Consider the following 22,538-nt stretch of genomic DNA (forward strand, 5'->3'; position numbering starts at 1 on the left):
TCCTTCGGCCGCCCACCAGCTGATCTGCTCGGCAGCGCAGTAGCAGCGAGGAGCCGAAGATGGGGTTTCCCCTTTGCGTGGGCAATGGGGAAACCCCATCTTCGGCTCCTCGCTGCTACTGCGCTGCTGAGCAGATCAGCTGCGGCGGGCGGACAAGCGGAGGCCAAGCGGCGGACAAGTGGCGGCCGGACAAGTGGAAAAGCGGCGGAAAAGCGGCGGCCGGACAAGCGGAAAAGCGGCGGACAAGCGGCGGAAAAGCGGCGGCCGGACAAGCGGAAAAGCGGCGGACAAGCGGGCAGGCAGGCGGCTCCTCAGCTGCTGGGTCTTCCCAAGTGCGGAAGTAAAAACACCATCTGCGCATGCGCGGCCATGGAAAAAGGGGCACACATGCGCAGATGGTGTTTTTACTTCCGCACCACTACATCGCGAAAAATCGATTATCGCGAGGGGTCGTGGAACGGAACCCTCGCGATAATAGAGGGATCACTGTATATGAAAAAATTAATTAACTGCCTTGGATATTGTTGTGGTTGGCTCTGGCCCAGCTCCTGCCCCAGGGAATGTGGAGGTGGATGCAGGGGAAATATCAACATGTCATAGGCCTGTTTTATTGCCGACAGAGTCAGGTAGTGCAGTTTCCTCGGACGAAGAAGAAGGTGGGGGTGACTTGGAAGAGGGGGGCTTGGCACACAGCCCAGGAAGCCAATCTCCATTATCTTCGGTTGATTCGGATGAGGAAGTGTTAGACCCATGCATATGCAGACTTATGCATAGAAGAGACCAATTGAGGACATATTACAGGAGATAAGAGAGGCCACCTGTGTTTGGGTGGGGCTCCAGTAATTAGAACTGCTGATATAAATGTTGGCTTGGGCCGTTGTGGAAGAGTATCTGATCGTTGTTCTTCAGGACCGTGCCTTGCTGTTTCCAGACTTTGTTTGTTGATTTTTCACGACTTTGAAACCAAAGCAGAGCAAAGTGTGTGTGTGTGTCTCACTTCGTGGAAGAGGGAGGGCTGTGACGTTCCTTCACAGCTGCTAGCTAAGTACTTAAGGACTGATTAAGGGGATTGTACAGACTACCAGGTTGTTTTGGGACTAGTGCTCTTTGCAATACAAAAAGGGTGCTTTGTTTCTTTTGAATTTTTGTGATAAAGAACATTGTTTTTGAACTTTCACGCGTGTGTGTCTGAAATTTGTCCCCTTGAATTTTCGGGAGACTCATACCATAGAGCCCGGCAGAACAGATATGGCCCTGGGTTGGGCCGAGAGTCAAAAGGAAGCATTGAGCTCCTCCCATATTTGGGTATGCCAGGGTGATACGACAGAAAAAACATATAATTTATAGATTTCTATGTTGCCCCGAGTCCTCGGAGAGGGGTGACATAGAAATCAAATAACTAACTAACTAACTAACTAACTAACTAGCTAGCTAGCTAGCTAGCTAGCTAGCTAACTAACACTTCCCTGGTACAAAGCTGAAAGGAAGAGATCCTGCGGCCTAGAGGTTAATTCTCTGCCTTACAAGTCAAAGGCTGCAAGTTCAAATCCCAGTAAGGGTATGGCTAGCTGATGAGAGTAAACAACCTCAAAATAGATCTATACTCTATATATCTCCCTTCATTTTCAATTCAGCAAAAATATATAGTCCTCGTCTTACAACAGTTCATTTAGTGACCGTTCAAAATTACAACATCCCTGACTTATGACTGTTTTTTTGACATTCAACAACTACTGCAGCAGCTCCAGGGTCACGTGATCAATTTGCTGATTCATATTTATGATGGTGACAGTCACCTTCCGGGGGGGGGGGGGGGTCGTGTGATCACCTTTTGCAACCCAGCAATATATCTATACATATATAGATATGTATATTGTATATTGTTTTGTTATGTTGTGAGCTGCCCCAAGTTGGCATACAAATGGGTGGCATACAAATCCAATCCAGAAAGAAGGAAGGAAGGAAGGAAGGAAGGAAGGAAGGAAGGAAGGAAGGAAGGAAGAAGAGAAAGAAGGAAGGAATGAAGAAGGAAGGAAGGAAGGAAGAAGAGAAAGAATGAAGGATGGATGAAGAGAAAGAAGGAAGGAAGGAAGGAAGAAGAGAAAGAAGGAAGGAAGGAAGAAGAGAAAGAAGGAAGGAAGGAAGAAGAGAAAGAAGGAAGGAAGGAAGAAGTGAAGGAAGGAAGAAAGAAAGAAAGAAGAGAAAGAAGGAAGGAGGAAGGGAGGAAGGAAGGAAAGAAGGAAGGAAGAAGGAAGGAAGGAAGGAAGAAGAGAAAGAAGGAAGGAAGGAAGAAGAGAAAGAAGGAAGGAAGGAAGAAGAGAAAGAAGGAAGGAAGGAAGAAGAGAAAGAAGGAAGGAAGGAAGAAGAGAAAGAAGGAAGGAAGGAAGAAGAGAAAGAAGGAAGGAAGGAAGAAAGAAAGAAGAGAAAGAAGGAAGGAAGGAAGGAAGAAGAGAAGGAAGAAAGAAAGAAGAGAAGGAAGGAAGAAGAGAAGGAAGGAAGGAAGGAAGGAAGCCTGGGACTGCAATGTTAGCTGAGTAGACTTACAAAAGCAATAAAATTACAAGGGGCGATAAGATTGTCCTTTTTCAAAACTAAAGTACATCTGACCATTGGTGCAGAGGCAAATCTGCATTCACAAGATGTCCTTTTTTTCAGGGGGATGTGAAAATACTCTCACTAGCGGGGGGGGGGGGGAATAGCTCTTGAGTGCCTGTAATCTACAGTTCCTCTCTCCCGCATTTTTGAAGGAAATTCTCAACGTGCTGATTTCTAAGTAGCTGCTAATTGATAATTTGCCAGTTTGCAGGCTTGTGGGGCTGTCGGAGAGAAAAGGATGGCTTAGAACTGTACTTTGGTGCTTGAAATGGGGGGGGGGGAGGAAGAGGAAAAGGAAGGAAAGGGGGATAAAACACTGCTAACTTCAATAGTTTAAATCCAGTTGTAAGAATGGGTAGATTCTTAATGGGGGAAAAAATAAATGTCGTACCTAGGAAATCTCAATCCTGTGCCAGCAAAAGAGAGGGCTCGTGTGTCCCAGTATCTCAGGGGTTTTCATAAAGAAGAGGGAGTCAAGCTATTCTCCAAAGCACCTGAGGATAGAACAAGAAGCAATGGGTGGAAACTAAACAAGGAGAGAAGCAACTTAGAACTAAGGAGGAATTTGCTGAGAGACAGAACAATTAATCAGTGGAACAGCTTGCCTCCAGAAGTTGTGAATGCTCCAACACTGGAAGGTTTCAAGAAGATGTTGGATAACCATTTGTCTGAAGTGGTGCAGGGTCTCCTGCCTAAGCAGGGGGTTGGACTAGAAGACCTCCAAGGTCCCTTCCAACTCTTGTTGTTATTGTTCCTTTTCCTCCTTCTCCTCCTCCTCCTCTCCTTCTTCTTCTTCCTCTTCTTCTTCTTTTTCCTCTTGTTCTTCTTGTTCCTCTTCTTGTTCCTTTTCTTCTTCTTCTTCCTCTTCTTCTTCTTCTTCTTCCTCCTCCTCTTATTCTTATTCTAAATATAGAAACATAGAAGATTGATGGCAGAAAAAGACCTCATGGTCCATCTAGTCTGCCCTTATACTATTTCCTGTATTTTATCTTAGGGTGGATATATGTTTATCCCAGCATGTTTAAATTCAGTTATTGTGGATTTACCAAGTACGTCTGCTGGGAATTTGTTCCAAGCATCTACTACTCTTTCAGTAAAACAATATTTTCTCATGTTGCTTTTGATCCGCTCCTCCTCCTCCTTCTTTTCCTCCTCCTCCTTCATTCTTCTCCTTCTCCTCCCTTTGTTGCATCTACATAACATCTGGATCGACACAATTCTGGGCCCAGTCATTTGGGAGCCTGTTAGCTGTCTTGTAATCTTCTTGTAGTTTTGCCAGTCGCGGGGGTGTTGTTAGGCGTGCAAATTCTCAGCGTCTCCTCGATCCATCTGGGAAATCGTCGCGTGGCGTTCTGACAAGCGTGCAAGCATTTCACACCTGCCGTGACAGACTTTGTAGCTATACATCTGCTTCCCCACCCCCTTTTTAAAAAATTGAATTCTGCATCCAGCTCCGTATTCTCTCTAGGCCGCGATTTATTTATTATTTCAGATGTAGGGGTTTTTTAGCAGCTGGTAGCTCCTTGCCAACTTGACATCAATACCTGGGAAAATCCTGGAAAAGGCAGCCAAGCAGTGGATTCCCAAGCTGCTAGAAAAAAACTAGTAGCCAGCATGGATTTGTTAAAAACAAACACACTGATCACCTCCCTTCTTGATTATTGCAGTGCGCTCTACATGAAAAGTGTTCTGAGACTGCAAATAGTCCAGAATGCAGCCACGGGAGCTGTCATGGGTGTACGTCGGTCTGCCCATATAACATCGATGCTCTGCCAGCTGCACCGGCTTCCTATTAGTCTCCGGTCACAATTCAAGGTGTTGGTTATTATTTATTCATTCATTCATTCACTCACTCACTCATTCATTCATTCATTCATTCATTCGACTTCTATGCTGCCCAATCCCGAAGGACTTGGGGTGGCTTACAACATGTTAATAATAGCGCTTTTTAGCAGAGCCAGCCTATTGATGATGATACTACAAAATCAGGTAGTGAGTTCCCGGCATCAACTACTCGGTTACTAAAGTCGTATTTCCTGCAGTCGAGTTTAGAGCCGTTTACATTAAGTTTGTATCTGTTGTGTGCTCGTGTGTTGTTGTGGTTGAAGCTGAAGTAGTCGTTGACAGGAAGGACGTTGTAGCAGATGATTTTATGGGCTATGCTTAGGTCGTGTTTAAGGCCTCTAAATTGGGGTGAACGGAGGTGGGGGGAATAGAAGCCCATGGTGCCCCCCCTCCCCACCGCTTGGTGCCCTCCGCTCAAGAGGAGCTGGCAAAGTGAGGTCCAGAGCTTCCTTTTTAAATCTTCCTTCGCGTTGGAGATAAGACAGCGGGTTAGATGAGAACAATTTAATTAAGCTGCCGAAAGGCCGCCGCGTCGGCCCTGCCTGGCAATAAGCTGCCCCCTCGGCGCAGGATTGATGGCCTTTTCTGCTGGTTCACCTTCCCCCCCCCTCTCACCATCCCATCCTCCCTGCAATTGGAAATTAAAAACCAGAATTGGAATTAAAAGCGATCCAATACTTTCTGTGCTGGATGCGAGCAGTGCAAGCCATGCCAACCTTCCTTCCGAGGATACCGAGCGCCCTTGATTACAGAAAGATAATTGAGACTTGTGGTTCCAGTTGTTACATAAATAAGCAAACTTTGGGTCGGTGGGGATGAAAGAAAGGAGACATTGACATGCATTTTGGGGCCGATATGTCTCTCTAGAAGAAAACTAGGAATAGAATATATAGAATAGAAATAGACTGGAATAGAATAGAATAGAATAGAATAACAACATAACAATAACATAACAATAACATAATAGCAGATAGATAAATAAATAAACAATAAGTAGAATAACAATAACACAACAGCACACGAGCACACAACAGATACAAACTTAAAGTAAACCGCCCCAAACTCGACTGCAAGAAATACAACTTTATAACCAAGTACAGTGGTACCTCGTGATACAGACCCTTCACCATGCAAACAATCCGAGATACGAACCCGGGGTTCGGAAATTTTTTGCCTCTTCTTCCAAACTTTTTCCGTCTTATGAACCCGCCGCCCAAACGCCGAACCCGGAAGTTCAGTGTTTGGGAGGCCGCTGAGAAGCCCTGCCGCCCATCTGTCGCCTTTTGAAACAGCCGGGGGGCTTCTCAGCGTTCTCCCAAACCCCGAACCCGGAACTTTGGCAAAAGTTCGGGGTCGGCGTTCGGGTTCAGGAGGACGCTGAGAAGCCCTGCCACCTGGCTGTTAGCTTTTCAAAAGAGCCACGGAGCTGTCGGGCCGGTCGGGAGGCTAGAAAGGAGGTGGGGAATCCCAATAGGGAATTCCATGGGCGGAGCTTTGACGTCACAAAGACATCCTTCCTGGCCGGCCACTTTTCGGCTCTTTTGAAAAGCTAACAGCCGGGCGGCGGGGCTTCTCAGCGTCCTCCTTCTATTCATTAAACTAGACATGCCCAGTTCCTGTAACTGTTCTTCATATACAGTAATACCTCGTCTTACGAACTTAATTGGTTCCGGAAGTAGGTTCGTAAGGTGAAAAGTTTGTAAGACGAAACATTGTTTCCCATAGGTAACAATGTAAAAGCGATTAATGCGTGCAAAGGGAAAAGAAATCGTAAAATGGCGCTCTGCTGGGCGTCGCCACCCGGCTGTCACCTTTTAAAACAGCCAGGGGGCTTCTCGGCATTCTCCCGAACCCGAACTTTTCGGGTTTGGGAGGCCGCCGAGAAGCGCCGCCACCCAGCTGTCACCTTCTGAAACAGCCGGGGGGCTTCTCGGCGTTCTCCCGCACACCGAACCCAGAAATTCAGGTTCAGGTTTGGGTTTGGGAGGCTGCCGAGAAGCACCCGGCTGTTTCAGAAGGTTACAGCCGGGCGGTGGCGGCCGGCAGAGCACTATTTTTGCAATTGGCGGCGTTTTCGGATGATCTTGAGGCTGGAAAGGAGGTGGGGAATCCCAATAGGGAATTCCATGGGCGGAGCTTTGACGTCACAAAGACGTCCTTCCTGGAGGCCGAAACGTGGCCTCCAGGAAGGACGTCTTCGTGACATCAAAGCTCCACCCATGGATTTTCCTATTGGGACTCCCCACCTCCTTTCCAGCTTCCAGATCGGCCGAAAACGCCGCTGCTGATTGTAAAAACGGCGCTCCGCCGGGCGGCGGCACCCAGCTGTAACCTTCTGAAACAGCTGGGCGCTTGGAACCCGAACCCAAACCCAAACCTCCGGGTTCAGGTTCGGGAGAACGCCGAGAAGCCCCCCGACTGTTTTAAAAGGTGACAGCCAGGCAGCGGCGCCCAGCGGAGCGCCATTTTGCGATCTGCGGTGGGTTTGTAAGCCGAAAAAAGTTCGTAAGAAGAGGCAAAAAATTTACAAACCCCGGGTTCGTATCACGAGGGGTTCGTATCACGAGGGGTTCGTATCATGAGGTACCACTGTATTTTGACTTCCAGTCCCCTAATCTTCTTAGTTGCTAGAACTCCCCACCTCGTGGTGATTGATCCAAAGTCACCTGAGTGGCTTTTAGGTCTTAGGCAGGACTAGAGTTCCCTACGCCCCCTCTTTCTAGCCCGGTGCCTTAACCACTCAAGCAAGCTGGCTCACTTTAAGATGAGATCTCTGGGATTCCTACCATCACATCCTCAACTTTCCTTTAGGAGCTGCTGGCAAACTTTTTCTATCTTCTCCGGTGCCAAATGCCGGGCACTCCTTTCCTTTGGCAGGGAAAGGAAAGTCCAGGATAAAAATTTGTATGCAAAGGATTTTGTGGGGGTATTTTTTTTTCCCGATGGCCACTCATCCATTTTAGAAGCGTAGAAGCAGCCTGACAGCAATTCCAGAATCCCTTTTCAACACAAGTACTTTGTGGTTAGAGATGAGTGCGCTGCACACCCTTAATCGTCCCGCTGGGGGAAAAGTTATGTATTATGTATTCATTGTCTTGAAAGATTATTAACCAACTGCGAGTCTTCTGGGACACTGCAGGTTGAAGCCTAAATAAAGACTGTTATTTCCTTTAACTTCCCTTGGAATTCCACCCCAAACACATTTTGACTCTTAATGATTTGTCCAGCGAGTGTCCACAATGGGGGTGAGGGGCGGCGCAGAGAGTCCCCCCCCCAATAAAAGATTATATTCTGTAAAGAGTTCTAAAATTGCAAAGTTAGTAAGCCTGTGCTTTTTATTTTATTTATTTTATTTATTAATTGGACTTTTTTTGTTTGTTTGTTTTAAAATTTTCTTTTTGTTTATTTTCAAATTTTATGTTACAAACAACAATGAAACATGGCAAAGTGTCAAAACAATAATTATATAATGAATCATTTTTGATTCACAGGTCATTGGGTTCATAAGAAATCATACAGTTCCAGAGGTTCTTATGAAGTATTCCCTTCCTTGTCAGAAATGAATATTCATATATTTCTGCAAACATACAAATTATAACATATACTTGAACTGTAGTCCTACCCTTTGAAGTGAACATATTATTTTTCCTTCCTTCATCATCTGCTCTTTAAATTATTTGGAGTAACCCCAAGGAACCTTTTAAACTTTTCTTGTAAATACCATTAGAGTGAATGGACGTATCATTATATCCAACTCTGTGTATATACAGCAATCCCTCGCTACTTCATGGTTCATCTTTCGCTGATTCGCTATTTCACGGGTTTTCAAAGGGGGCTTAAATCCATTAAATCCATTGAAAATTTTAAATCCATTAAAAATTAATAAAATTCTTCTACAGTACTACTGTACTCTATTAAAGAAACTGGTAGGATATCACATGTAGTTCCAGCTGAGAAACATTATAGAATGACTGTTTAATGCAAAGGATGGGTTTTAAAAGTCCAAATACTGTACTTGTTAAATACATTAAAAAAAATCATTTTTCAAGGGTGGTCTTGGAACGCATCCCCAGCGAAAAACGAGGGATCAGTGTATTCAGAAAACGCCTCCATTTTCTAAATTTTAATAATAATAATAAATAATAATAATAATAATAATAATAATAATTTATTAGATTTGTATGGTGCTCCTCTCCGAGAACTCAGGGCGGCTCACAACAAGAGTAAACAACATATAACAAATCTAGTAATTAAAACTGTGACTAAAAACTCTTATCGTTAAAAACAACCATACAACCCAATCATAACCATTCATTAAATCTTATTAGCTAGGGGATACAATTGGACTTTTATGCCGCCCCTCTCCAAGGACTTAGGGCAGCTTACAACATATGATAAAACAATATGAAACATCTTAATCCAATTAATTAAATTTAAGATCTAAAAAAACCCCAAATCATAAAAACAATCATTTCATTCAATCAACTTTTTCTCCAGACATTCATTAGCCAAGGGGCTAAGATCTAATGGCCCCAAGCCTAGCGGCATAAATGAGTCCTAACACTCTTTTTATTATTATTATTATTATTATTATTATTATTATTATTATTATTATTATTATTATTATTATTATTTATTAGATTTGTATGCTGCCCCTCTCCAAAGACTTCTTACAGGAGGTGAGGAGGGTGGGGGCAGTGCAAATCTCTTGGAGGGGGCTGATTCCAGAGGGCTGGGGCCCCCACAGAGAAGGCCGACATGTCTAGTTGACAGGACCTGGAGAAGGCCAACACTGTAGGACCTGAATCACAGGGATTCGTGCGGCAGCAGGTTGTCCCGTGGCTATCCTATATGGCTCAGGGCCAAACTATCTACAGGACCGCCTCTTGCCACATACCTCCCAGAGACCAATAAGAGCACACAGACCTGGCCTCCTCGGGGTCCCGTCGACTAAGCAATGCAGGTTGGCGGGATCACGGGGGAGGGCCTTCTCTGTGGCGGCCCCAGCTCTATGGAACCAACTACCGCCCGATATCCGTACTGCTCCCACCCTGCTGGCCTTTCATAAGGCCACGAAGACCTGGCTTTGCCGACAGGCCTGGGGGCCATAAATTTACATCCTTGATGGCCAACTCTATGAATGGTGTGCATGTGTATGATTGTGACTGCCTTTTTTAAATAACTTTTTAAATGGGGTTTTAGTTTCAGATCATGTTTTAGTTTTAGATAATGTTCGACTTCTTTTTATCACTTTGTATCTATTTATATTGTATTTTTATTATTGTTGTAAACCACCCTGAGTCCTTCGGGATTGGGCGACGTGGAAGTCTAATTAATTAATAATTAATTAATTAATTAATTAATTCTGGTCCGGAAACCAATTGGCAGCCAATGCAGACCTATCCTGCACGTAGTCCTCCACTTGGGACTACTCACTTAGGGTGCAGCAAGAAAGGTCGTAAAATGGGGCAAAACTCACTTAACCTATTCTTATTCTTATTCTTCATTCCAATATCTATTATATTCTATTCTTAATTCTATTCTATTCTAATTCTATTCTAAATTCTATTCTATTATATTCTTAATTCTATTCTATTCTTCATTCCAATATCTATTCTATTCTATTCTAGTTCTATTCTATTCTATTCTATATTCCAATATCTATTCTATTCTATTCTTCATTCCAATATGAACACAAGAACAAGGGGACACAATCTGAAGTTAGTTGGGGGAAAGATCAAAAGCAACATGAGAAAATATTATTTGACTGAAAGAGTAGTAGATGCTCGGAACAAACTTCCAGCAGACGTGGGATAAACATAGATCAATCCTAAGATAAAATACAAAAAATAGTATAAGGGCAGACTAGATGGACCATGAGGTCTTTTTCTGCCGTCAGTCTTCTATGTTTCTATTCTGTTCTGCTCTGTTCTAATTCTATTCTATTCTATATCTGGACTTTTCCCCCCTTCGCTAAACTAGTCGTGGCCCCACGGGCTGTGAATTTTACACCCCAGTTCTAAGGGATGCACTGAGCAGACCGATTTTAATGTGAAACTACAGCAAGTCCGCTCTTCCTGGGCGTTAGGAGCTGTAGTTCAAGCCCTTGGCATTTCCCTTTTCAAAACAGAGCCTCCCCCCCTCCCAAAACAGAGACTCCAGGTGTGCTAACCTGTTCCCTCTTCTCCTTCCTCAGGCCCACCTTCAAGTATTTCACCTGGCACACCTGCGTGTTGGGCATTGCCGGCTGTGTGGTGATGGTGTTCCTCATCAGCCCCATCTACGCTTCGGCCAGTGTGGCCTTCATGGTCATCCTGCTGGTGGCCCTCCACTACCTGTCCCCCAGCAGCAGCTGGGGCTACATCAGCCAAGCTTTGATCTTCCACCAGGTAAGGGCCAGCATCGTATTTATCATCATCCACAACAACAGAAGACTTGGAAGGGACCTTGGAGGTCTTCTAGTCCAACCCCCTGTTTAGGCAGGAGACCCTACACGACTTCTGATAAACGGTTATCTAACATCTTCTTAAAAACCTCCGGTGTTGGAGCACACACAGCTTCTGGTGGCAAGCTGTTCCACTGGTTAATGGTTCTGTCAAGAAATTTCCCCTTAGTTCTAAGTTGCTTCTCTCCTTGTTCAGCTTCCACCCATTGCTTCTTGTTCTACCCACAGGTGCTTTGGAGAATAGCTTGACTCCTTCTTCTTTGTGGCAACCCCTGAGATACTGGAAGGCTGCTATCCTGTCTCCCCTGGTCCTTCTTTTCATTAAAGTAGCCAGTTCCTGAAACTGTTCTTCACATATTTTAGCCTCTGGTGCCCTAATTGTCTTCGTTGCTCTTCCCTGCACTCTTTGAGTCTCAACATTCTTTTTACATTGTGATCATAAGTACTTTTTGCAGTTGTGGTCAATGGATATCCAGTCTATTTTTTAAAAATCTCCAGCAACTGCAGGAGGCAAGCTATTTCACTTAATTAACCATTCCCACTTTCTGAAGGCAGGAAACCCTACACCACTTCAGACAAATGGTTATCTAACATCTAAGTCTGAACCACTATTACCATTAGTTTTTTCTCATCATTCCTATCCCCCATCTGCTCCCACTTATGACTGTATGACTGTAACTTATTATTGTTGTTGTTGTTATTATTATTATTATTATTATTATTATTATTATTATTAATTAGATTTGTATGCCGCCCCTCTCTGCAGACTCGGGGCGGCTCACAGCAATAGTAAAAACAATATACAATAACAAATCTAATAATTAAAATATCTTAAAAACCCTTATTTAAAAGCAGGACATACGCACAAACATACCATGCATAAACTATATAAACTTGTTGCTTGTATCCTAAGATTTTTATTAATATTGATTGTTTCTTCATTCTTATTTGACCCCTAGAGCAATCATTAAGTGTTGTACCACATGATTCTTGACAAATGTATCTTTTTCTTTTATGTACACTGAGAGCATATGCACCAAAGACAAATTCCTTATGTGTCCAATCACACTTGGCCAATAAAATTCTATTCTATTCTATTCTATTCTAATTCTAATTCTATTCTTTTCTACTCTATTTTATTCTATTCTACTCTTAAAAACTTCCAATCTTGGAGCATTCACAACTTCTGGAGGAAAGCCGTTCCACTGATCAATTGTTGTAACTGTCAGGAAATTTCTCCTTAAGTTCTAAGTGGCTTCTCTGCTTGGTTAGTTTTCACCCATTGCTTCTTTACCCGCTGACTTGGTTTCCCTTGCATCAGTGTCCAGCCTTCCTTTTTTCTCTCCATTAAATTTTCATTTCATTAGGAGCAGGGTTTGCCCATCTCCATCTTCGTGGCCCCTCGCCCCTCCCGTTGCTCAATTGCCAATGTCGGAGCAGGTGGCCATCCTTATTGGAGATTAATTTTCCCCCGATATAATAACGTTCCAAATTTGCATCTGCTTCCTTCTGCCCTGGACTCTTCTGTACCCGCGTCCACCCTTCCGAGCAGACGGCTCGCCTTTCCAGCTGGTCTGATCCCCGCCCTTTGCCTGCCTTTCCCTGGGAACCGTGCCCGGCAAAACTGGGCCCCTTGCCCAGGCCCAGCCTTTTAATTTGGGTGTCATAAAAACCGACATTTAAAAGCTCTAGTTAGGGGTTTAATGGAAGGGTCTTATTAGCCAGCTGCTGTTTTCACTGCGCTGCCTGGCGAAAGCAAAGCCCCCCTGGGGGCAGATCAGCTTGTTTGATCAGGCGGTTTGCTTGGCATTTGGGTAGCGGTGCCAGGCCGTCCGTTCTGCACATCTTGGGATGGGCCTTGTCATTAAGAGCTCGCCCTCCTGCATTGCCGACCTTGTGGGTTGAGCTCCATTGCCCTTGACTCAGGAAATAGCCTCCGTGGAGACTCTGTAGGAAGAGCAAGAGCGGAAGGAAGGAAGGAAGGAAGGAAGGAAGGAAGGAAGGAAGGAAGGAAGGAAGGAAGGAAGGAAGGAAGGAATAGCAATAGCACTTAATCTTATATGCCACTTCCCAGTGCTTCTAAGCGGTTTACAGAGAGTCAGCCTCTTGCCCCCAACAATCTGGGTCCTCATTTGACCCACCTTGGAAGGAGGGAAGGCTGAGTCAACTTTGAGCTGGATGGATGGAAGGAATGGGGAGGGAGGGAGGGAGGAAGGAAGGAAGGAGACCTGTCCAAAGGGAGAGGAAGAGGGGGAGGGAGGGAGGGAGGAATAGCAATAGCACTTAATCTTATATGCCACTTCCCAGCTTTACAGCCCTCTCTAAGAAGTTGACAGAGTCAGCCTCTTGTCCCCAACAATCTGGGTCTTTATTTTACCCACCTGGAAAGGATGGAAGACTGAGTCAACCTTAAGCCAGATGGATGTGTGGAAGGGGAAGGAAGGAAGGAAGGAAGGAAGGAAGGAAGGAAGGAAGGAAGGAAGGAAGGAATAGCAATAGCACTTAATCTTATATGCCACTTCCCGGTGCTTTACAGCCCTCTCTAAACGGTTTGCAGAGTCAGCCAATTGCCCCCTACAATCTAGGCCTCTTTTTTTTATAGCAAAGAGCACTTGTCTCCAAACAAACTGGTAATTGGTACAAGTCCCTTATCAGTTTTGTGATACTTAGCTTGCAGCTGTGAGGCAATTCACAGTCCTTCTTCTTTCACAAAGTGAAACACACTTTGCTCTGGTTTAGTTTCAAAGTGGGGAAAAATCAGCACACAAAAGGTCAAAGTCAGCAAAGCAGTCACGAAACACAACGATCAGATAATCCTCCACAATGGCCAAACCCACAGGCTGCTCTTTATAGCAGCCTCACTAATGACCACAGCCCCACCCAATCACAGGTGGCCTCATTTTCTTTGATAATAATCTCTCAGTTGTTGCTGCCTATGCATCGCTCTCCGCATGTGTGGCTGTATCATTAACTCTTGTTCTGAATCCAAGGAGGAGCTAGATAATTGATCTCCTTCTGAGCTGTCTGCCCCACTCTCCTCCTCCCTGTCACTCATGTCTTCTTGGTCAGAGGAGCCTTCATCATCAGATTCCTCCAGGGGCAAAACAGGCCTGCAGCATGTGGATGTCTCCCCCACATCCACAGTCCTTGGAGCAGGAGCTGGGCCAGAGCTAACCACAACGCCCTCAAATATTGGAAGACTGCTCTCATGTCTCCCCTGGTCCTTCTCTTCGCTAGATTATCCATTCCCAGTTGCCGCAACCGATCTTCGTATGTTTTTAGTCTTCAGTCCCTTAATCCAGTGTTTCCCAACCTTGGCAGCTTGAAGATATCTGGACTTCAACTCCCAGAATTCCCCAGCCAGCGAATGCTGGCTGGGGAATTCTGGGAGTTGAAGTCCAGATATCTTCAAGCTGCCAAGGTTGGGAAACACTGCCCTAATCCTCTTTGTTGCTCTTCTCTGCACTTTTTCTATTCTGTTCTATATGTTTCAGCCTCCGTTCCTCTAATCATTTTTCTTCGCTCCTCTCTGCATTCTTTCCAGAGTTTCAACATCTTTTTTAAAAAATATTTTGGCAACAAAAACTGGATGCAATATTCCAAGAGTGGTCCCCTTTTTCTTAAACTTATTCGTTGGAGCCATATTTAAATCCACCCATCTCTTCCCTCCCCTCTTGGACCTCCATCTGCCCGTAGTCAGCCCTGCCTTCACAAAGGGTCACATTATGTCTAGGGAGGGGCATTTTTTTTAGTTTTTCAACAAGATTGAAACAAGAGGCCCAGGGCAGGCGGAGAGCAGCAAATCTCCCAAAAGCCACTTGGGGATTTCTCGCCTTTTAATATCTTTAGTTCCTCGCAGCGACAGACCCGGGGAACGTTTGGCCCGAGAGGCAGTGACAGATTGCAGGCAATCAAGAGCCGAAACCCAGGGCGAGTAACCGGAGATTCTCCCACTGGCCGAGCAGCAGCGAGGGGAATAAATCTGAGGAGTAACGTTTACTTAGCCGGGGTGATGTGACCTGACGGAGGCTGATGAAATACAGCGGTTGCTGGTAGTGAAGACAAATGTTAGCAGCCCAAGACATAAATGCGTTAGCGGTCCCTTGGGCTCCTCTTGGTCTTGACTTGGTGCATGGTGATCAATCAATCAGAATAGAGCTGGGAGAGACCTTGGGGGTCTTCTAATCTAACCCCCTGCTCAAGCAGTTGACCCTCTACTATTTCAGACAAGGGGCGGTTCAGTCTCTTGTTAAAAACCTCCGGTGATGGAATATCCACAACTTCTAGTGGCAAGCTATTCCGCTGGCTAATCATTCCCACTGTTAAGAAATTCATCCTTAATTCCACGTTGCTGCTCTCCTTGGTTATTTTCCATCCATTGTTTCTTATTCTGCCGTCTGGTGTTTTGGAAAATAGGTTTTGCTCCCTCTTTTTTGTGGCTATCCTTCAAATACTGGAATACTATCATGTTATCCTTAGTCAATAATAATAATAATAATAATAATAATAATAATAATAATAATAATAATAATAATAATAATAATACAGAAGGACTAATACTGGCGGCACAAGAACAGGCCATTAGAACAAATGCTGTCAAAGCCAGAATTGAAAAATCAACAGACGATCCAAAGTGCAGACTCTGTAAAGAAACAGATGAAACAATCGATCACATACTCAGCTGCTGCAAAAAGATCGCACAGACTGACTACAAGCATAGACATGATGCTGTGGCACAGATGATCCACTGGAACTTGTGCCGGAACTACCATCTACCAGTGGCAAAGAACTGGTGGGATCATAAGCCCGAAAAAGTGGTCGAAAATGAGCAAGCAAAACTACTGTGGGACTTCTGACTTCAGACTGACCGAATTCTGAAGCATAACACACCAGATATCCTGATTGTGGAGAAAAAGAAAGTATGGATCATTGACATCGCAATCCCAGGAGACAGCAGAATTGAGGAGAAGCAGCTAGAGAAATTAGTGAAATACGAAGGTCTAAAAATCGAGCTGCAACGACTCTGGCATAAGCCCGTGAAAGTGGTCCCAGTGGTACTTGGCACGCTGGGCGCAGTGCCAAAGGATCTCAGCGGACATTTGAAAACCATCGGAATTGACAAAATCTCCATCTGTCAATTGCAAAAGGCCGCTTTACTGGGATCGGCTAACATAATTTGCCCCTATATCACGCAGTCCTAGGTGCTTGGGAAGCGCCCGACTGGTGATGAAATACGAAATCCAGCATAGTGATCTCGTTTGCTGTGTTGTACTGACATAATAATAACAACAACAACAACCACAATAACAATAATAATAACAATAACAATGGCAACAACAAAAACAACAACAGAAACAACAACAGAGTTGGAAGGAACTTTCTGGGTGACCCTCATTGAATTGCTGTACGTAGAGAACGGTGTGTCCTGATCTCGGTTTGTATTTGTATATGATTGATTGGTGTCTCTGTGAATGACTTGGATTGTTACTGACTATTCTATCGGACACAAAGCAACGATGTTTAACTGTGAAAAACAGACTCATGGGTCTCTTTTTTTCGTGCCGCTGTGATTTCAAACGATCTCTAAATGAACCGTCGTAAGTCGAGGACCAGCTCGTACCTAAATTTTCATGCCATGGGAAACTAAATATTATTATTGTTGTTGTTGTTTATAGATTTGTATGCCGCCCGTCTCCGCAGACTCAGGGTGGCTCACAACATAACAGCTACAATATAAATGCAAATCTAATGTTAAAAAATTTAAAAAACTAATTTAAAATACATTGTTATAAAAAACCTATCTGCTACACAATCAGTCCGACTGAACATAAACGTAATAAAGGTCAGCGAAAAAAGGAGGGGGGAGATTAATCCCCCCACGCCTGGCGGCAAAGGTGAATCTTCAACATTTTACGGAAGGCGAGGAGGGTGGGGGCAGTCCGAATCTCTGGGGGGAGTTGATTCCAGAGGGCCGGGGCTGCCACAGAGAAGGCTCTTCCCCTGGGTCCCGCCAGACGGTATTGTTTTGTCGACGGGACGCGGAGGAGGCCAACTCTGTGGGATTCATGCGGCAGAAGGGGGTCTCGTAGGTATTCTGGTCTGATGCCATGTAGGGCTTTATAGGTCATTACTGAAGCTGCTCTGAAGGGCCGGCGAGATGGGGCCATTTTTTGCAAGTCGAGAGAGCGTTCAGCTGGACGCTGTAAGGAACTTTTTTGGAGGATAAGGCCAGGACAATGAAAGCAATTACCTCGAGAGCCAGGCAGCCATTCACCGGCTGCAAATCTTCAACCGGAGACTGGACAGCTGTCTGTTGGGGGAACGGAGGGCTCTGAACAAAGCAGGGATCGCCGGGTTGAAGGGGGCCTGGCGGGGCTCCAAGTCCACAACTCCTCCGCCTGGTTGCCAGATAATAAGAAGAGCCTTGGCGGGGGCGACTTTGTCAGCCAGATAGGCTCAGCCCCTCCCTCCCTCTCTGCCTCCCTCCTTCCCCCTTTTTCTTATTTCTTTAATGTCATTTCCATCACACGTCTGCAGCAGCAGTGTTGGGGTTGAAGGGGTTTTTCTTTCTGGGTTTTTTCTTCCAAGAGGCCTTTGCATAAATTTACACAGAGCAGGAAAGGAGGCAAGAGAGGAAATAATCCCGGGCAGAGAAGCTGAAGGCTTTTGGATGCCTCTTTGAGCCCCCCAGTTCATTTGGGGGGAGAGGGACGCAGAGATAAGGCAGGCGGCTGGTTTGGAAATGGGAGGTTGGGGGTGGGGGGGAGGAAGGAAGAGCAGGGGAAAGGGGGAGAGAGGAAAGGGAGAAGGGAGAAGGAAGAAAAAGGGGAGGGAGGAAACAGGAAAGGGGTGGGAGAGAGAAGAAGAGGGAGGGAGGGGGGAAGGGAGAGAGGAAACAGGAAAGGGGAGGAAGGGAAGGAAAGTGAGGGAGGAAGAAAAGGGAGGGAGGGAGGAAGAGCAGGGGAAAGGGGGAGAGAGGAAAGGAAGAAGGAAGAAAAGGGGAGGGAAGGAAGGAAGGAAAGGGAGGGAGGGAACAAGAAAGGGGAGGGAGGTAAGGAGGAAGGAAAGAAGGAAGGAGAGGAAGGGGGAAAGGGAGAGGAAATAAGGAAGGAAGAAAAGGGAGAGAAGGAAGGAAAGGGATGGAAAGAAAGAGACAGAAGGAGAGGGACAGAAGGAAGGAGAGGGAGAGAGAGGAAATAAGGAAGGATGGAAAAGAGAAGGAGGAAACAGGAGGGGAGGGAGGGAGAGAGGGGGGAGGAAGGAAGGAAGGAAAAGGAAGGAAGGAAGGTGGAAGAAGGAAGGAAAAGGAAGGAAGGAAGGAAGGAAGAAGGAAGGAATTGAGGAAGAGAGAGAAAGAGAGACTCAGAGGAGGGAGGGAAGGAAGGAAGGAAGGAAGGAAGGAAGGAAGGAAGGAAGGAAGGAAGGAAGCACTATCAGAAAGTTCCTCCTTATTTCCAGGCTGAATCTTTCCTTGATCAGTTTCCATCCATCATTCCTTTTCTGGCCTTCAGGTATTTTGGAAAACAGCTTGACCCCCTCCTCTCTCTGACAGCCCCTCCAATATTGGAACACTGCTATCATGTCTCCCCTGGTCCTTCTCTTCACTAGACTAGCCAACCAGTCACTAAACGAACAATTGTAAGGCTATAGTAAAAATATGTGTTGAAACCCCTGTTTGAATTGCTGTTTGTTAGAACAGGGTTCTCCAACCTTGGCAATTTTACGACATGTGGGCTTCAGCTCCCAGAATTCTTCAACCAGTGCATGCTGGCTGAGGAATTCTGGGAGTTGAAGTCCACAGGTCGTACAGTTGCCAAGGTTGGAGACCCCTGGGTTAGAATATTCATGACTGGGAGAGCCAATGAATAGGCATAGTCAGCCAACGGGAGCTCACCACTTCTGAGTCTGTGCAGAGAATCGAAACTGAAACCTTAAGCTTAAGGCTGGGCGTGGCTCAGTCCACTCTGCTCTCTTGTTCACTCTGTGTTTGTCTGCTCTGCTGAAATGAAACTGACTGTTCTCTGCTACCTGTAACTGCTTGAAGAAGAATCACTATTGGGATTGTAAAATTTACTTCATCTGTATTCTTGTATATAAAGCAGTTGATATTCCAACTGAATCAAACATCTTGTGCTTCTGGAAATTTTTCTGCAACAAGTTCTAATACTATTAAATTTACACATCGGCTGAAATACTCTATTGGAACTTGATTGTGATCTTCTACCTGTTAAAATTGTAGAGCAATTTTATAGCCATCCTTCATGATGGGACAACAGCTCCCATCAGCCCCCAACCTGGATAGTATTTGGGACTGCGGTCCATTTAGATCCGTTTTTCTCAGTCTATGGGAACTTTAAAGTTCCAGAAGTTGAGAAATACTGATTGGGACAAAAAAGGCTGCTGAATAAAATTCCTTAGGCAAAAGAATCCTAAGCTTTTGTTGTTGTTGTTGTTCTATCTGACCCTCGCGCTTCTTTCGCACCCAGGTCCGCAAGTACCTGCTGCTCTTGGACAGCCGCAAAGAGCACGTCAAATTCTGGCGCCCCCAAGTGCTGCTGATGGTGCGTAATCCACGGACCTCCCTCCAGCTCATCCGCTTCATCAACGACCTCAAGAAAAGTGGCTTGTACGTGCTCGGCCACGTAGAGTTGAAGGATCTGGGTAAGGAGATAGTAGAGAAGGAGTAAGACCGTGGTGGTGAACTTATGGCACGCAGTCCGCCGATTTTCGTGTATCTGCCACAAATGCGCAAAGATTGGGGTTTTCCGTGAGTCCGAAAAACGGGCTCCCCTAGGATCCAGATGCCCGCAGGAGGGGGCGGGAAGGCGCGGTGGGTCACACATAGTAATGGGTTCCTACAGCACGGGCCACTCTACAGAGTGGCGGGCGCGCCCATGTGAGATTTGGCTTCTGCGCATGCACAGGAAGCCAAATCTCGCGCAAGGGAGCTGGCGTGCATGAGATTTCATCATTTTTTGGCATTTCACCCAAAATAGGCAAAATCTCTCGCGCACAGGAAGCCAAATCTTCTGTGAAGACACTCAGGCAAGTGAGATTTCATCGATTTTGGGCGTTTCACCAAAAATCGGCAAAATCTTGCGCATGTGAGCATCCTCATCAGAGATTTGGCTTCCTGCTCATGCGCAGAAGTCAAGTCTTGCGCGGGCGTGCGCATGCACCCACCAGTCAAATGTAGCTCCACATGCAACCATACTGGTGGCGGAAGCGACAGGAAACCCTTGCCTGGTCACGCACATGCACGAGGGAGGGGTCACACATGCATTGCATTATGAGTGCCAGAACGCATGCTTTTGGTGCACGACGAGAAAACGATTAGCTATCGCTGGACTCAAAGGTCATCTGAGGTCCAGCCAGTTGTCCCATGACGTCTCCTTCAAGATTGGACCAGTGTATCTCAACCTCAGCCATTTTATGAGCCATGGACTTCAACTCCCAGAATTCCTCAGCCGGCAACTTCGCCAATTAAAGTCCATACGGCTTAAAAACCAGCTGGGGAATTCTGGGGGTTTATTTATTTATTGTATTTATTTATTTATTTATTTATTGGATTTGTATGCTGCCCCTCTCCGTAGACTCGGGGCAGCTAACAACAGTAATAAAAAACATCATGTAAATCCAATACTAAAAACAACTAAAATACCCTTATTATAAAACTAAACATCCATACAAACAAACATACCATGCATAAATTATAAAGGCCTAGGGGGAAAGAATGTCTCAGTTCCCCCATGCCTGACAACAAGGTGGGTTTTAAGGAGCTTACGAAAGGCAAGGGGGGGGGCAATTCTAATCTCTGGGGGGAGTTGATTCCAGAGGGTCGGGGCCACCACAGAGAAGGCTTTTCCCCTGGGCCCCGCCAAGCGACATTGTTTTGTTGACGGGACCCGGAGAAGGCCCACTCTGTGGGACCTAACCGGCCGCTGGGATTCGTGCGGCAGAAGGCAGTCTCGGAGATACCCTGGTCCACACCTCATAAAATGGCTGAGGCAATGAAGGGTTGCCGGCTCCTGCTGCTACCAGCGCACTGTGCACCCTGCTCAATGCCTCCATTGCATCTGAGCAAGATTTTGCTTCTGGGCATGCACAGGGAGCAAACCCTCGTGAGGGGACGTGCGCACTCGCGAGATTTCAGCATTTCTTTTGCTTCCGGGCATGCGCAGAAAGAGAAAAATCACCAAAAAATGGCAAAATCTCATGCGCCAGTGCATCCCTCACAAGATTTTGCTTCCTGTGCATGCGCAGAAGCTAAATCTCACTCGGGCGCATGAGCCCACCCTCTAGTTACCCGGAGCTGCATGTACAGCTCAATTTTCTCTACCGGAACGCCGCCTTCACCCAGCTGTGGCAAGGGGGGTGTTTGCCCAGGTTAGCCGCCCTGAGTTTTCGGAGAGGGGCGGCATACAAATCTTGGGCGTCCTCCTCGATCCACAGCTCACATTAGAAAAACACCTTTCAGCTGTGGCGAGGGGGGCGTTTGCCCAGGTTCGCCTGGTGCGCCAGTTGCTGCCCTATTTGGACCGGGAGTCACTGCTCACAGTCACTCATGCCCTCATCACCTCGAGGCTTGACTACTGTAACGCTCTCTACATAGGGCTACCTTTGAAAAGTGTTCGGAAACTTCAGATCGTGCAGAATGCAGCTGCAAGAGCAATTATAGGCTTCTCCAAGTATGCCCATATCACTCCAACACTCCGCAGTCTGCATTGGCTGCCGATCAGTTTCCGGTCACAATTCAAAGTGTTGGTTATGACCTATAAAGCCCTTCATGGCACCGGACCAGAATATCTTCGGGACCGCCTCCTGCCGCACAAATCCCAGCGACCGGTTAGGTCCCACAGAGTCAGCCTTCTTCGGGTCCCGTCGACTAAACAATGTCATCTGGCGGGACCCAGGGGAAGAGCCTTCTCTGTGGGGGGCCCGACCCTCTGGAACCAGCTCCCCCCTGAGATTAGGATTGCCCCCACCCTCCCTGCCTTTCGTAAACTCCTTAAGACCCACCTCTGCCGTCAGGCATGGGGGAACTAAAACACCTCCCCCTTGCCCATGTTGTTTTGTTGATTGATTGACTGTGTGCCTGTTTTTTATATACCGGTATACTGTTTTTATGAGATTACTAATTTTAAATTGTAACTAGATGGGTGGGCATTGCATTTGGTATTATGTACTGTGCTGTTTTTTATTATTGTTGTGAGCCGCCCCGAGTTTGCGGAGAGGGGCGGCATATAAATCCAATAAACCTAAACCTAAACCTAATTAATAATAATAATCCCGATAGGAACCCAATACTGGTCTGAGGTTGATAAATAGTCGATGGTTGCAACTTAGCAAGGACCAACTTACACAGACAGGTTGGAGACATTGGGACAGTTTTCCAAACCTAAGCGTACAGATAGTCCTCGACTTAGAAAAGTTAATTTAGTGACCGTTGGGAGTTAAGGGTGCCCTCAAAAAAATGACACGTGACCGTTTTGTCACACCTAACAATCATGGCTTGCCTTATTCCTCCCTGTCACACGATCTAAAACCAGATGCCTGGCAATGGACTCATATTTATAATAGTGTCACCCTGTTTTGCCACCTTCTGATGAGCAGTCGACAATCTAAAGCAAGGTTACTAATTTAACAACTGCAA

At 45.8% G+C, this 22,538-nt stretch overlaps 1 protein-coding gene across 1 annotated transcript in view; it reads left to right on the forward strand.

Annotated features, from left to right (window-relative positions):
* The window catches only part of LOC139168634 (solute carrier family 12 member 9-like), a 146,123-nt gene that overhangs the window by 86,895 nt on the left and 36,690 nt on the right, over nt 1-22,538 (forward strand). Inside the window, 2 exon segments of the mRNA XM_070754257.1 lie at nt 10,637-10,829; nt 19,372-19,546. Coding sequence (XP_070610358.1) covers nt 10,637-10,829; nt 19,372-19,546 — 368 coding nt within the window.

Source organism: Erythrolamprus reginae, chromosome 5 (genome assembly GCF_031021105.1).
Source record: "Erythrolamprus reginae isolate rEryReg1 chromosome 5, rEryReg1.hap1, whole genome shotgun sequence".
Classification (NCBI taxonomy): domain Eukaryota; kingdom Metazoa; phylum Chordata; class Lepidosauria; order Squamata; family Dipsadidae; genus Erythrolamprus; species Erythrolamprus reginae.